The 16,472-nt window shown below is 40.5% G+C and overlaps 1 protein-coding gene across 2 annotated transcripts in view; it reads left to right on the top strand.

Moving 5' to 3' along the window:
* The window catches only part of MYOM1 (myomesin 1), a 69,146-nt gene extending 52,674 nt beyond the window's left edge, over positions 1 to 16,472 (top strand). For both annotated transcript variants that reach the window (XM_050891241.1, XM_050891239.1), the window contains 13 exons: positions 331 to 467; positions 1,353 to 1,497; positions 2,127 to 2,186; positions 2,443 to 2,510; positions 3,087 to 3,200; positions 3,879 to 3,966; positions 4,716 to 4,754; positions 4,848 to 4,953; positions 6,710 to 6,873; positions 8,288 to 8,324; positions 8,640 to 8,662; positions 10,299 to 10,354; positions 15,477 to 16,472. In XM_050891241.1, the coding sequence (XP_050747198.1) occupies positions 331 to 467; positions 1,353 to 1,497; positions 2,127 to 2,186; positions 2,443 to 2,510; positions 3,087 to 3,200; positions 3,879 to 3,966; positions 4,716 to 4,754; positions 4,848 to 4,953; positions 6,710 to 6,873; positions 8,288 to 8,324; positions 8,640 to 8,662; positions 10,299 to 10,354; positions 15,477 to 15,770 (1,331 nt within the window). In that variant the 3' untranslated portion in view covers positions 15,771 to 16,472. The remainder of the gene's footprint in view (positions 1 to 330; positions 468 to 1,352; positions 1,498 to 2,126; positions 2,187 to 2,442; positions 2,511 to 3,086; positions 3,201 to 3,878; positions 3,967 to 4,715; positions 4,755 to 4,847; positions 4,954 to 6,709; positions 6,874 to 8,287; positions 8,325 to 8,639; positions 8,663 to 10,298; positions 10,355 to 15,476) is intronic.

The following is a 16,472-nucleotide window of genomic DNA, read 5'->3' as shown; positions in this document are numbered from 1 at the left end:
GCACCATACAGACTCACATCATGCTGCAGAGATACTTTCAGTTTACCTTTGAAATAGCCTTGTATTAGAATGGAGCATAACTCAAATCGTGAACACTTCCAGTCTGTACAGACCTAGTGATTAAAGGATCAAAAGATTAAATCTTGTCTGTCATCCTATGTATATGTGGGTGGAGAGGCATCCTGTCTATACGAAGAGCTATCATAAGCTAGTTACCTTCCATACAGTATCTGAGTATGAAAGGAAGAAGTAGCTTTCTGATTATAGAAGAAAATAGTTGTTGGGGCACAGGCAAAGTCTATGTTTCATTCTTTTCTTTCTTCTTTGTAGCTGTCCCACTTGTCTCTGAGTTGGCAGTGGAAATTTTGGAAAAAGGAGAAGTGAGATTCTGGCTGCAAGCTGAAAAACTGTCTGGCAATGCAAAGGCCAACTTTGTATTTAATGATAAGGAGATTTGCAATGGAGAGGTAAGCCTTTTCATTGCTTACATGCGTTTGCATTTTTATGAGTATCAATGGGTATTAATGTCTCTGTCTCCAATATACTTCCAACTAGTGTTCCACACTAATGCATTTTCATGAGAAATAACATAGTCATTGAAAGCATCATTAGAAAGATTTTGTCCATAGTTCTGAGCTCCAGATGAATTCTACTGGGTGCAGTTTATAAAGTGGAGTTAAATTACTTCCTGCCACCTTTGTGAGTACCACATGTTCTGTTAACTAGTGGGGACCATAGGAGTTCCTGCAATAAGGTAGTCCCAGGTAAGCAGCTACTGTGGTCTTCAAGGAGTCACTACAGTAGCCCAGATTCATCCTATCATCTCCTTCATCTATGGCCCTAGCACACCCTTGTGCTTGGTTCTCACCTCTCTTTGCTATTTGGAGGCATTTATTACACCAAGAGAAAATTCCCAAGTGGTTGTTTCCAGCAGCAGAACTTGTTACTCCCAAAGACATGACATGGCATGCTTTTGTTGCAACGCTGATACCAGGTAGAAGGCAGAGATGGAGCATTCTACACAAAACCTTATAAAAATATAATCATCCTCAAAGACAATGTTATTCTGAAGAGATGCAAATCTAAACCTTTCTAATGAAAAAGAACACAGTACTCACTGTACAACAGGCATGTCACATGCTTGCATAGCACCAGTAAATAGGCTTCACCTTTAACAGATTTCTTATTTATTTATTTTGTTATATGTTCAGAGCTAGAGATAGTGGGAATCTGAATAAGTGGGAATCTGAATAAAGAAAACAGAATTTCACCTAAAGATAGCATGTAACATTTGACAAATATTTTCTGACTCTGATATCCATTAATTGTTGCTTTACTTTTCATTCCTGAAGAAATATAAAATGAAGGTGGACCCAAAGACTGGCCTTGTTGAAATGATTATGGATAAACTTGAGGACAAGGATGAAGGGACTTACACTTTCCAGCTGCAGGATGGAAAAGCAACCAATCAATCCAGCCTTGTCCTCATTGGTGATGGTAAGCTAATCTACGTTACACAGCAGGCTGGAAAAATTATACCGAGGTTACCTCAGTTGTTGTCTTCACTTTCCACTGTTATCAATACCAACAGATGTTCCAGTGGTTTTTCATGTCACGGTGCTTGCCTGCCTCATATAGGACAGGGCATGTGTGTGAACTGAAATTTTTAAAGTGCTGGGAGGAAGGGGAATTGTTATAGAATTGTAAAATATTGCAGCCTGTCATGGTTTGCTTTTCTATGGGTGGAATGAAAATTTCCCATGTAAAAAGCCCATTCAGCCAGGAACAAGTAGCTACACCTCTTAGAGCTCAAGTGGCTTGCTGACTCTGCTGCCACTCCTTTGCCTTCCTACCGAGAGCAGAAAGTAGCTGTATGATTGGGGATTACGTTTCATCAGACATGACACATCATTAAACTCCTGATGACTGCAAGCAGCTAGGGAAGTTGGGTTAGCCGTAATCAGCTTCTGACACTTTGAAGTGTTCAGTGAAAACCTGACCCTATGGCAGGATCCCCACTGACCTCCAACAGACAGAGCTGCACCTAACTATTGCAGTGACATTCAGTACCATACAAATGGCACATGAAGTTTAACCTTGTACTTCTCACTGGTTTCAATTTCTAGTATTCAAGAAGCTGCAGGATGAAGCAGATTTCCAGAGAAAAGAGTGGCACAGGAAACAAGGTGAAAATATGGATATTTATAAGAATCACATATGTGTTAGTCTGTTAAGAGTTTGTTTATATTTATGTGTGTTAATTTGAAATAGATGTTTCTTGTTCTGTTATATGGTTGCTTACCTTCTGAAGGAGAAATATGAAAAATAAAACCACATTAAAATATAACAATATTCTTGTCAGGAAAAACACATTTGTCTTTGGTTTTGTCCCATGAATACCATTGATGTGACCTTTAAAAATATACCTGTAATTTTAAACAGGTCCTCATTTTGTGGATAAACTGGGATGGGAAGTTACTGATGACTGTAACGTGATGTTGAAATGTAAGGTAAGGGGCAAGGAAAACATTGAGTACAATGTTCAAAGCACTTTGACCTACCACTATTTAGACGGTGAGGGTGGGAAGGGACTAAAGACATGCCCTTTGCTTTTGTACTCCCAACTGCATATTGGACGGCGACAGAGCCTCTGAAGGCTAATCACGCTGGGGTGGCTGCTCATTGCATGTAACAAAATACCTTGGAAAATAGTTTGAACCTTTTTCTTCAGGTCTGTCAGCCACCCACCCAGGAAAAGGCACCTGAATAGGAATGACAAGTCTTTGTAAATCCTGGGACTTTCTCATTTTTGGCTGGTTTATGTGTGTAGAAGTCCCCTGGGCAGGTTCCATTGCTTCCCTGGGCTCCTTGAAGCTGTTGGCAGTCCTTTTCTCTCTCTTTTCATCCCTGCTGTTTTCCCTCTTGCATCCCTTATTTTAAAATGGAGACCTGCAATAACTCACTGTGATCAAGTTGTAAAGCTTGCTGTTCTTTTATGAGAGACTTCAACAGGCTAACCCATGCGACACTAAGTTCCCCTGCTGAAATGAAGAGAATAATTACAATATGGTTTTCATCCATCTTAGGTGGCTAATATTAAGAAGGAAACACACATTGTATGGTACAAAGATGACAGGGAGATAATGGTAGATGAAGAACATGATTTTAAAGATGGCGTGTGTACTCTGCTGATATCAGAGGTGAGTGACTGTCCTTGCTAGCCCTCAGCTGAAGTTAGTGTTATGAATTCAGATGATGATACGATCTAATCTGATATTTCAGCAGAACAATCAAAAAGGAAGTGGGTTTTAAAAATGGAAAAACTCACGAGGCGTCTGTGTTTTAGCTAAAGCAAATGTCTATCTATAACTGCTTGTTCAGATTTTCAGGAAATGATGACAGAAGAGATAATGAGCTTGTCACTTCCTTTGCATGTCAGTTTAACAACAGAATGAGACCACATTTACGTTTCGAATGGCATTTGGAAAGCGCTTGTTACTCAGGCTTTCAGAGGACCGCCCTCTCAGAGTCACCAGAGAGCTCTGGTCCGTACCCAGCCTTGCTGCAGACTCAGGGGGTGACCTGCATTCACCACTTCATCTCTTTGCTCTTGGTTCTTTGGCTGAGGAAGGGAAGAAGTGTCAGGGCCCCCTGGGGCCGGGGGCTCCCCAACGGCTGCAGGCCAGGACCCCCCAGCCAAGTCCCATCCCATGCCCAGCCAGGAGCTGGGCAGCCAGGGGGCACTGGGGCAGCCACAGCCCCAGGCATCGGCCACCTCCCTGGGGACTGGGACGGGACATCAGCTGGGATCAGGAGTAAAATCTCCATTTTTCTACAGTAACTGTTCTGAAAACTGGTTTTACTGTTACAAATTGCAGTTTTCTAAGAAAGATGCTGGCACTTACGAAGTCATACTGAAGGATGACAGAGGAAAGGACTCCAGTGAGCTAAAGCTTAAGGACACAGGTCAGAGCCACTTTCTGCATGCTGTTAGCCACACCAGCTGACAGCCTGACTGCTCGCCTGCAAGAGGGTTCGGGGTAATACAGGCAACTGCATGTGTCACCTTCCTGTGGCTTTGTTCCTCCTGTATACAAGATCATCTCGTTAGAAAAACTGAGATTTTTCAGTTCAAATAATGTTTGAATACAGCTTATTGCATCTGGATTCTGTACAATTTTGGGAGAATACAATGACTAATGCTAAGCAAAATGATAACAGGTTTCTTCAGGGGGCCATCAATAGTGTAAGTCTACAAGTATAGAAAGAAATTCTAGAACTAGATAATTTCAAAAGATGTAACATTTTTATTATGTTTTGCCATTCATTTATTTAGGGGCTTTTCCACTCACTGTGACTACTATATTTTTAAAATTTCACTTACGTTTCCAAGCAAGCAGAGGAAAACCCTGTCCATTAGAATGTATATAGATGGGTTAGCATTCCAACTGAATAGTGTCATTTACGGAAAAAAAAAAAAGTTTTGTTCAACTGCCGCAGTATTCATCAAAGCTGCAGTTAAATACAGTCTGGAAATTGTGGAATAACAGGCTATATTTCTGCATTACTTAGACTTCTAATATGCTTTATAAGGTAGGTCCAATTTCTTTTTCAAACCTACTGGGGAGAATATTTCAGAGCCAGTACTTGTCCTATTATTGACTGTGCTTGAGCTGCAGACACAGAGTCTTAGTTCCTGGATTTTATTTCCACAGCTTTTGCAGATCTGATGAATGAAGTATGCAGAAGGATTGGTAAGTACTTAATTCTCTTTTCGAATGAATGATTCATTGTGACACTGAATGAATGGCTGCATGGCTGCATAAAACCATGTGCTCTTCTTTCAGCTTTATCTGCAACAGACCTGAAAATCCAGAGCACAGCTGAGGGTATCAGACTGTACTCCTATGTTACTTATTATGTGGAAGATCTGAGAGTAGGCTGGCTGCACAAGTAAGTATGCAAAAGCTTTGCAAAAGTCAGTGTAATTTTGTTTTTATAGACTCAGAAAGAACCTGGATATATGAGAGAGATGAGGCCCAGGTTTCTTCCCATCTCTCATGAGTCCTTCTCTCATATGAGTTAGTTTCAGTGAATTACATCCATGTGAAACCAGTACGAGAGTCAGGTCTTGGTGGCGCAGAGCCCTCCTGTTGTTTCCCTCATGAGACGGATAGTCCCATGCCATGGGATGCTGTCAGGGACGTGTTGCTTCAGAGCACTTCCCACCTCCCGGATGGGAGCTGCATCTTTCCCTGAATCAGTTTTAAGGAGCGATGCAAATATAACCTGAGAGACCGACAAGCTTTAAAAGAGGCCAGCACCACGGGTTCAGAGATACCTAGCCTGGAGGTCTGCTTGTCTAGAAGCCACAGTTCACGGGAACTGGGACAAGCAGGCACGTCCTCTTAATGCATGGGTTCATGTTTAGGAGGCAAAGCAAGTTCCAGTGTGTGCCCGGGGCAGTAAAATCCAGACAGCCCCTTCCTATGAGCGCTACAAATCTAACCAAGACAGACAGACAGAAGAACTGAGATTTTTAAAAAGAATTTGAATGCCCAGCTCCCCCCAAAATTAATGGGAGTTGCGTATCTAAATCCATGAGACAGCTTTGAATTCTCACCCAGCATAAACAGCATGCACTGGAAAACCCAGAGAAGTAAACAACTTAGGTCGCTTCAAATCTATTATTACTATTCTTACTGTTTCACTTCCTGTGGACATAGTAGTAGTTAGTCTTTAGGACGGAATCTGAATTACTGATCTCTCAATAAAACTCATGTAAATGAGGCACAGAATACCCACAATGTGCTGTAGCAGTCTGGCTGTAATTATTGACACTGATGCTAACCAGCAACCCTGTCAGAGGAATGAAAGCAGTTTGAGGTTTTCCTGTTTCTTGGCACCCATTTTGACCTGGTATCACCAGGAGTCCTAAGTATTTCAAAACTGTAAGTGAATATGAAGTATTCTGGTTTTTTTCCCCTCTCTCTTAAATTTCTCTTTCTTTCTCTCTCTCTCTCAGCACATCAAATTAATCTAGAAAAAATGTTCTTTGTCCCTCCAGTATATTCGAAGTTATCAGTTTAAAGATAAAAAGAAAATGAGTAGCTTATTTGACAAATATCTTTTGCCTCATCCAGGGCAATTAACTGCTTAGCTAGGAAGCTAAGAAATTGACGATATTTTTTGTGGAAGAAGATATATTTATGTCAAAGTATGTTTAATTGTGAACACCAAAGCATAGCAGAGCATCAGAAAACATTCCAACTGGGCAAACACCATTTGTGACGAAAGTGTTGTTTTTTGTAGGTACAGCCCTGTATAGTTTTGTTTTACCCAAGTAGAAATAAACCTATGCTAAAAAAAGAACATGAACATTTGAGGATGCATGGGTTACCCTTCAGAGATCTGGCTTTTAAATTTGTATAACTCTTCTACGGCTCCGATCATAGACTAAGATGCATAACCTTTCTGCAAGCTTTGAGGAGAGCTAGACCTTGAACAGGGAAAGACTGTCATACCAATTCTGCCCAGCTGGCCCACAGCTTTAGCAAGAAGTTGACTTCAAAAGTTTCAAAATATGGTAGCATACCATAGCACCTTGGCAGTCATTTAGTAACTGCAGATGTACACAGTGACTCAACATGAGCAAATCCCATTTATACTCCAGTAAAATGAAAGGGTAACATTGTTTTGTATTTTTCAGTGATACCCAGATTAGGTTTACAGACCGAGTGAAGACTGGTGTCACCGGGGAGCAGATCTGGTTGCAGATCAATGAGCCAACTCCCCAGGACAAAGGCAAATACACAATGGAACTCTTTGATGGTAAAACAGGACACAAAAAGACAGTGGATCTTTCTGGACAAGGTAGGCCATTCCTTCTGCTAACATCATCTGTATGTGGGCATTACACTGTGGTAGGGTAGGGGCATCTACAGCAGGACCTTGCTACAGACTTGTTACCCTTTGGGTTGTAGGGTCTGTGTGTGTACCCAGCAGCCTGGCAGTGTTTGTGGGGACAGTGCAATTTGTTTTCCCCAACCTGTGCTCTTGGGTCATAAATTACGAACAGCTTTTCCTCTTCCAAATACCCGCTTACAGTTTGCCTACTGAGACGTCAGCCCGGTTTCTGAGCTATCTTACAAAACCCCTTGTGTTGCTGGCATTGATTGGCAGTTTTAAATACAAGTTGTAGCACTGAATGCCTTCTGTATCTCTCCCTTCCAAGTAATATTTGGAGGAGGATGTGAGGGACAAGTATGTTCTGTTACTTTCCTACTGTATTTCTTTGATGGATATAATAGGGCTCCTTATTCTTCAGAGATGTCAAGATCTTTCATCGGCACGATGAAGGACTGTTACGGGAACAGCTAAAATTATTTGGATTGACTGTTGGAAGCTTTTATTCTGAGAGGCCTCTCAGATCCTAGGGAACAGATTAACTCCTTCCAAACTGCTGAGTTCCCATCACCAGCTGTTCCCATCCCTAAAGCTTCACTTTGGGTCTGCAAGCTCTGTGTAAGGGCAATAACCTTATAATCATCTCCATGTTGCTCCTTCCGTACTCTACCTCCACTTTCTGAGAAAAGAGATTTCTTCTTCCCTTTCAAAGGGGCGAGGTTGGCCTCCCACATGATGGTAGCTTAGCCTGAATTTACAAAGGAGACAACAGTTTGCTGTTTGGTTTGTTCATAGCCATCAGTGTGATGCTTCAGAGCAGATGCGAAAAGCACTTGGAAAAAACACATCTCTTGTATTCCATAAGCCTCCGAAGTGGGGTGCGTGCAAGATGATCTGCTGGGGTGTGGGAAGAAAATATGAGAACTTCAGTAGTACATCTGCCTAATTTATAAATAAATATCCATATATTGGGGGTGCGTGCTCAAAAAATCTTTAGATAGGGGTGTACAATCAAAAAAGTTTGGGAGACCACTGCTGTAAGCTGTCATTTAGGTGGTGTATTGTGGGTTTCTTCCTCTGTCTTGTGCAATGATTTCAGCCTATTGCTCTCCTGCTATCTCTTTGTCTTAAAGCCTGACTTTTAGAAGGAAAAAAAGTGTGTTTATGCATTCATATGTATATATAATAGCTGCCATATACAAGATGGCCTTTATTAGTTGAACCATTCAGCATTTTACGGCTTATACAATACACATGCATCCATCCATTAATATTTTTTTAATAATGTCTACATTTTAAATTTATTTCTACATTTTAAATTTAAACTTGTGATGATTGATCTCTGAACCTACCTTTAAAATCCACTTTTCTCTTTACAAAGCATTTGACGAAGCCTTTGCTGAGTTCCAGAGATTAAAGTAAGTATTATGCCATCTAAATACAGTAATGGCAGCCATAAAATAACAATAGTATTTGTTTGTTTTGTGCTGGAGCTAACTACATCCTATGAAACAAACCCTAGCCTTAAAGAAGCCCATAGGAGTTTTGCATGTGACTTCTTTGGTGTAACTCTCATATAACAGTTAGGTAACGAAGAAAAAGCAGTATTACCAAATGATGAGAGAGATTTTCCTTAACGGATTAAAGGCTGTTAAAAAGATAAGCTATTTTTCAATCACTCTAAGTAAACCTTAACTGAAATTGGACTTTCTTTTTGTTTCTTTCAACTCCAGGCAAGCTGCGATTGCAGAGAAAAGTAAGTGGCCCTTCTTTGACAATGGTTGCAATAAACTGTTTATGAAGGTTTTCTTCCTCTGCAGGAAGGCTGTGTGTTGGGAAAGAGAGACCATGTATACATGTGTATGTGCACATGCTCATCCTAAAATGAGTTTGTCCTTACACCAAGGAGAAACAAGGAGAGTGACCTTTTAGTGATTTAACATCAGTGCACATTGCAGCTAATCACGTTATAGTTATGGGTTATGTTGATTTTTCCCGTCTAAGCTCCTGTCCTCATTACGAGTTAGCCGTCTCTAAAAATTAGCTTTATTGCTGAGATCTCTCATGCATGTTCTCTGCACAAAAGTCACTTTGTTTTCAAAGACGGAGGAAATCACTTGGCTACTTTTGAACTATCTAAAATGTCAAATGACTCTGCATTACATACAGAAATGGGTAAGAAAGCAACAGTAGCTTTTGCATTGCTTAAAGACATCCCTGAATCTCCTCATACTTTTGCCTGTGTGTCAATTCCAACATAGCAACTAAAACAAAAGTAAGTATTAATTACTTAAGGAATAAGTCATTAGAATTCAGCTTGAATTATTAAGCTCAATATTCTCCCTATTTACAGAAAAATGCATGGAAAAAATGTAACACATCAAAAAGTTCTCCCACTGCAGATGACTTTCAGACTTGTACAAAAATGAGGGCAGAACTGGCATTTGAAAAGTTATCGGAGAAAAATGTGTAGAGGGATCTGAGCTAACTCCTCCTGGACATATACTCCAAATAGAGTGGGGCTTGGATATGTACAGAGATCCCTACATGTCCCAGCTGAGACAGCACGAAGGGATCAGTAATAGCCCTGCCCTGGGCATTTCAATTCTAACCCTGGACTACTCATAAGGGGCTGGCATGTTAATTGACATAACACAGTCCCATTCCTGGTCTCATAAGGTTGTTATCTCTGTGCTCCAGAGCACAGCTTTTACAGGATACATTAGAAGGGAACATTCTGTATAGTCATTTCTTTCCTCTGCCAGGCTCCACCAAGATGTATAACAAACAAAATCCATGTTCCAGAAAAAGTGCACCAAAGCCTGCCTGTGATCAGTTTATTTGTATTTGTGTGAGATTCCTATGGGACTCTGAGCTTAAAACTAGACCAGATATCGATCTCATTTACACCCAGATACGTACAAAGCAGTGGAATTTCACTGTTGTCACTGAGACTGAAGTCTCTCTTTGTATTTAGATTAAAACCTAATCTCCACCACTTCATTAGGTGTCATTCATTTCCTTTTGGAAATACAACGGTTTTAGTTTACAACACTAAAAATTTAGAGCACCAGATTGCAAAAATTCAGATTTTTTTTGTGCACTCGGAAGTAACACTGAATTGATGGCAAAATCTGCAGGACACAGAACATGTACTTCAATTCCCCTCTGTAAGTGATTGACACCAGCTATTAACACATCTTTTGCTGTGAATTCAACGTTTTTTAAAGTCCAAATGGTGTGCTAAGAATGCTGAATAGTTCTCTGCTAGCGTAGATATCAGAGACAAGTTGTAGATAAATAAGATAAAAGGAAAGAACTAGAGGGGAAACAGAATCTGGGACACAGTTGATTTTGAGACACTAAAGAAAATTACGCTTATTTCTTTCCAGATCGTGCACGGGTACTTGGAGGTTTGCCCGATGTTGTCACCATCCAGGAGGGCAAGGTACAGTAAATTAACTGAAGCTTTACACAACAGCCCAACAGCTTGAATGCCTTTCAATGATAAGAAAATATTCACCTTTTTTTTTTAAAGATGCTATCTTTAAAATCTGCGACATTATTTATTCATCCCCTGCCTTCTGTACATAATTCAACGGTCTTGCACAGATGGGTTTATGTATTCAGGGCACTGTCTTTTCTTAAGCATTAGATAAAAGTGAGATGACAATGTGAGTTGAGACTAAAACTCCTTATATAACCGGCTCTTTAAAAATTCATGCACAGGTTTCACAGTTAGATTTTTTTTGTAAGAGGGTAGCAGGGAAGTTTAATTCCTTTTTTACAAGATAGCTAGTCATTCTATGTCTTTTGCAGTTAACTTCCTTGCAATGTGGCAAGATAGTCACACCTGTCAAGGCTGGCTTTTAAATGGTGTAAAAGTAGTAAAACATAACAACTCAATTCTCATCGATAAAAGGAGAAAGTTTTCTCTATTTCGTTAGGGTAAATGAGAAGGAAGTCAAAAGAAATCACTGGTGTTACACTGGATTATATTAGCAGAGTTTAGCCGAAAGATTATTGTAAGGCACTCCCAGAGGAACATGGCTACATCGATGCTTGAGCACAGAACAGATGACCCAGAAAGTCGGTTCTCAATCTCGCAACCTTTTCCCAGCACACTACTACAAGTTGCTGCTTAATAGTACTGAGACCACGAAGTGCCTGCTCGTCACTTCCTGCTGCTCTGCCGCTAGCCAGTTCCTCTTTACAGTGCGTGCGAACATTGGAATAGGGCATGTGAACGTCACTGGAAACCTGTAACATGACAACTACAGTAAGGCAGCTTCCTCATAACTTCTGGCTTTATCTGGCAGCAGGTCAGCTGGGTTAAAAGTATTTGATTATAAGCTGAGCAGAAGTGTTATGAATCTAAAATCTTGGTCTGAATTGCTTAACAATGCGAGATACAGCATAGCCAACAGATAGACTGCAGCAGTTCTGGGAAAATTAAGGATGTTCGCATTACAAAATGACATAATATTTGATTAAACCTTTCATTAAAGGATTTAGCAGTTTGGGAAATGCTGTAGAAGAAAGAAGAACTCATGAGCATTGTAACTGTAGGTAGAAGACACAAAGAAACAGAACGAATTTGCAGAATCTCAGCTAATACTGCTTGTGCTTGGAGACGAGATTCTCATACTGCTTTGGCAGGGGATAAATTTGGGTGATTATTACCAGTTTTAAGCTTTCTGCCACAAGAGAGTTGATACGAAGTTGAGTACCAGCTCACTAAAGCAAAATGTGTAGTGTTTATAAAAACGGAGTTTGTAAAAAAGGAGTTGCAAAATCTCATCCAGACACACATTGTCCTTGACAGCAAGGACATGTGCAATGTTTGAATAAGTGACTGAAAAACTCCCAGAACTCGAGACAAATATCCTTGACCTTGTGTTTCTGGATTCAGTAGATGATCGTTCTGAGAAACGGAGTAGGACAGAGAGTGATCAGGGAAAACAGTGCTTGTTTGGGTGATGTTGGCTCATCTGTCTATTGTTTGCATACATGCTGGAGAGAGGGGAATGCAGTTCTCTGTTGTGTAACTCATGCAAATTGCCCAATCATCAAGGATTTTGAAAAACAGTAAATGAGGTAGCAGAGGATTGGCAATTGCAAGCTTTGATTCTGAATACCAGTGCAGCCACAACTACAGTTATATGAACAGACTGGTATCCCTAGACTGAACTTCCAAGCATATGCATATCTCAAACTTAAACCTAACACCGTGACTGTGATGCTAGCTATTAGCTTTTTACATGCGAGCTGAAGGATATGTCTGAGAACAAACGAACCAGCATTTACCTAGGGTCAATCAAACAGCGTTCCAGATGGCCTAAGAGGCTTCCAGTGATAGACATAAATGCTCTTCAGCAGTGTGATATAATTGGAAAAGACTAAGTGTCAGTTCATATTAGGGAGGAATTTGACCTGACAGAGAATAATAGCATAAGGTTTGTGTATAGCCGGTCAAATTAACCTAAGTGGCTGTTTTAACGCAGGCCTGTAAGTGAGTAAGGGGGTTTTATTTTTAAAAGGAGAGGTTTAGGATTCTGACAGACAGGCACTTTCAGACCTAGAAGCAATGTTACATCTTTCAGGCCACCAGCTCCCCATTCTACCCTTCTGCCAGGGGTAGGTGCCCTCACAGGTAGGCTGGAAGAAGGGAGCAGGTTCCCCTGATTGAGCTGCTTCAATTCACTCACTGGCATCTTAGCCCAAACCACCCATGAATGTGAGTTTGTGCTAATACGCAAGAGGAATGGCAATACTTGAAATACAATGACCCATTTCCCTCTGCCACCTGTACTACCCTACTCATGATAACCTGCAGTGAAAGGCAGAAAAAGTGGTGAGGGGCACAAAGGGTCTGGACTTGCAGCTGCTGGTTGCTCCAAGTGCACATGCCTCAATGCCCCGGGGCCAGACTTGTTCTGAGAACTTCTGTGTGGAGCTCTGAAATACTGAGATCTGGTTCAAAGAGATGGGGTTTACTTACCCAGCGTTTTTCAGATAGATCAGATTTCCTGATAGATTTCCTTCACTAACCACAACATCTAGACAGGTTTCCAGTCTTTTTCCCCACCCCCCTACCCCAGACAATCATCAGAGCCAGACAACTACTGCAAAAGGGGGATTTTCTTGAAGGCGAAAGGTGCCTCTTTCCCCCAGGAGTACAGGACACACTTTTTTTACCAGGATAAGGATTTCAGGTTGAATACAGCATTATAATCGGGGGTTTCAGTGGGTAATAAAGATATACATGAGCAAAGACAATCTCCTGCCCAAAGAACAGAAAATCTGAAACAGATAGGTGCAGTCACAGTGGGCAATCACTTCTCCTTGGCTAAGGCTCCATAATTATGGAATTACCTTCCAGAAAACCAAAGATCTCACCATCTACATAGTGAATGATAAGATACATCTCTGCACATTAGTAGCTGGAAAATACATAATAAGAGTTGGGAACATCAAGAGGAGCACTGATGTCAAACAGGAGCTAGCGATGCAAGGTTAAGCAAAATGCAGCTATTTTAAGGAATGATTTAGAAGAAGAAAAAGAGTCATCACTGCTGCTTGAATCTCTTTGAATTAAGGAGTACTGACACCACTTCAAACACCCCAGGTCTGAATGATGCCACTAATAGGGCTGTCTGGACATGGACATCAGCTCATCAGCATCTTGGAGTGGCAGCTGGGCCCACTCGGTGGTGATCTCTTGCTTGCTAGAGAATCAGAAGACAATAAATACTGAGCACCTGAAGGGACCCATATGCAATGCCTGGCTGAGGCTGAGGGCATTTTTGTATCGAGAGTGATAAGGAAGAGGGGAAAATGTAAAACTTCTCGTTTTCCCCTCATTTTTCAAAAAGATGGACTGATATGGCAATCAAAACCACATTCACACCAGTGGTCTACGAGAGAAGGCAGTCAACAGCCCCACACGGTCACCAGCTGCAGGTGCTGCAGGAAATCAGATAGAGGCCATTTCCACCATGCTGTAACCACCTCTCATTTGGAATCTGCCTTTCCTTCGGTAGCAAGAATTATGTGTTGTTGATGAAGGAAAGACTTCCCCCTCCCTTTTGTTCTCATTTTCATCTTTAGGGCATGTGGGATTTATTTGATTTTTATTTTGTTCTCAGAGGTACAAAAATCTTTCATTTTTATAGAGGTATCCATTTTTTCTATCTGCTCATTTCAACAGCCTTCTGGGTGTCTCTCTTCTGTCCCATCTTCCACCATCACACCACCAGATAAGAAGCAGAGAGGTGAAGGGAAGGTAGCCTGTTAAATAGATTTCTCACAGTAGATTTTTATCATGACAGCCTACAGGGCCAACAACATGAGTGCTTTTCAGTTGTCTCTATTTTTGACATATTTTTTATCAAGAGCCTTTAAAAAAAAAAGGAAGAGAAACTTGATTGCAGTCAAGTAGAAGCTTGTCCATTCCTTATGTATTACTTAGCCCATTCCTAATGAACCACTGAAGACCATTTTCTCTGCAGTAAAAATTCTTCAATTTCCAATTGAGAACAAGTTAGATTCTGCTTTGAATAACATTTTAAATTCAGACCAATGTACTATTTAATACTTAGATATAAATGGATTCCTTCCTAAATAAAGGTCCAGAGAAAGGGCCATGTACCACTGAAGTTTCATGTGAACATTTTTCACATTTGACTCTCTATGTGATATTCACTTTTGCAAACTCTGTTGAGAAGATTCCCATAGCACTGTAATGGGAGGAGGAGATCATTTATATGTATCAGTATCTCCCAAACATGAATTTCTCAGCTGACAACAAAAAAAAGGAGGTCTGAACATTGTGTGCACAATAGACTCGCCAGCCTACAGGAAGTATCCAACTGCCAGTGATCTCTCCAACAACTGACTCCCTGACAATGAAGATACTTCCTTCAGTCTGATGGGACTGAATTCAGCCCTTCGGAACATTACTAACATCAAAGGGAAACACTTATACAAACACCAAAGAAAGGGTAAAGCCTGTACTGATTTCAGTTAAAAATAGTTTTACAGGAGTGCGTAAAACAGTTCAAGTCTGTTGGAAGAGCTGTCAGGGCGTAGTTTAAAAAGATCCTAAATTAAACAAAATATTCCAGGGACACTTTGTTCTTAGTTATTTAAAAAGGCAGGCACACTTTCTTTACTTTTGCGGTAAACATATAGTGATCTGAACGTGAACAAATCCATCTGACAGTTCCTCAAATTCTCATTTCAGGTCTAACACACAAATGCAGATAATATCTAATTTTATATTAAACAATATGCATGGAGAAAGCTCTGCTAATGATTATGAGAGTAGAGAAGAAGGTCCATAAAATATTGAAAGGTTTTAATGCAGTTTTTGAATTAACTGAGTTCCTTCTTTTCCTTTATGATACAGAAGACTGACAAAAATTATTGATTACTGATGATGATATGCATCCATTTACTAAAAGCAGAGACCTAAATGGGGAGTTGGAACATTTGGAGAGTCAGGCATCAAAAAACACAGCAAATATTTACTGACTCTTACTTACAATCCTTTTGTACTTTTTCTCTAGGCACTTAACCTTTCTTGCACTGTCTGGGGAGATCCTACCCCAGAGGTCTCATGGCTGAAGAATGAAAAATCATTTGTATCAGATGCTAATTGCATCCTGAAATTTGAATCTGGAAAAAACGTCAGCTTTACCATTTCTGCTGTGTCCACACTCGACTCTGGGAAATACAGCATTGTGGTGAAGAACAAGTACGGCACAGAGACCAGCGACGTCACTGTAAGTGTGTTCATACCTGAGGAAGAGAGAGAGTCTGAGCAAGAGAGAAAGAAAGAAGATAAGAAAAAGAAAGCGTGAATTTAAGACTAGAAAACAGAAGTATGGGGGAGATTTTGGATGATAGCCTGACATAATCTGTGTGTGTAAATGGCTTTCTGCTTTAGCAGGCAGCCTTGGATTTTTCCATTCACGTCACTTTTGCTTCAAATACACTTAATTGTGCCAGGGAAAACAGGGCCTTTCCTAAATATTTTCTCACTGCTAACTTCACAGAACCTAGTTGTAGCATCTTCAGCCAGGCCAAATGCACGCTGGCTGTAAACACAGGTCCGCCATTTGACCCTCTTCCTGGAGCATTTGACCCTACAACAAAAATGGAAAGGGTGAAGAATCGTTTCAGTGGAGGCAACTGATGAGGTAGATGGAAAGACAAAAAACGATCGAGGCATTTTTGAGCAGCAGTTTCGATTTGTTCCAACTTTGGTAAAGTAGCATAGATGGAATGTGTTAGAGAATTAAATCATGGAGAAATTAGTGCTGTTTTTTGTCTACATTAAGGCCCTTTTGTATTGCTGTGTTAATTTAGAGAGGCCTTAATATGGGTGTCATTTACATCCATAAATAGTTTAATCTGCCCAATTGGGGTAAAAGTACTGTAACATAAATGAAAATTAGGCTTAGGAGGCCAGAATACTAATGTGTGTGTGTGTCTGCAAAAATGTATGAACTCTCCTCTATGTTCACAAATAAACTGAATTCACTTCTTTCCTTCCGTCACAA

This window comes from Gymnogyps californianus, chromosome 2 (assembly GCF_018139145.2).
Source record: "Gymnogyps californianus isolate 813 chromosome 2, ASM1813914v2, whole genome shotgun sequence".
Taxonomy (NCBI): domain Eukaryota; kingdom Metazoa; phylum Chordata; class Aves; order Accipitriformes; family Cathartidae; genus Gymnogyps; species Gymnogyps californianus.
Note: the sequence above shows the minus strand (reverse complement) of the source record. Positions and strands in the feature narration are given on the sequence as shown.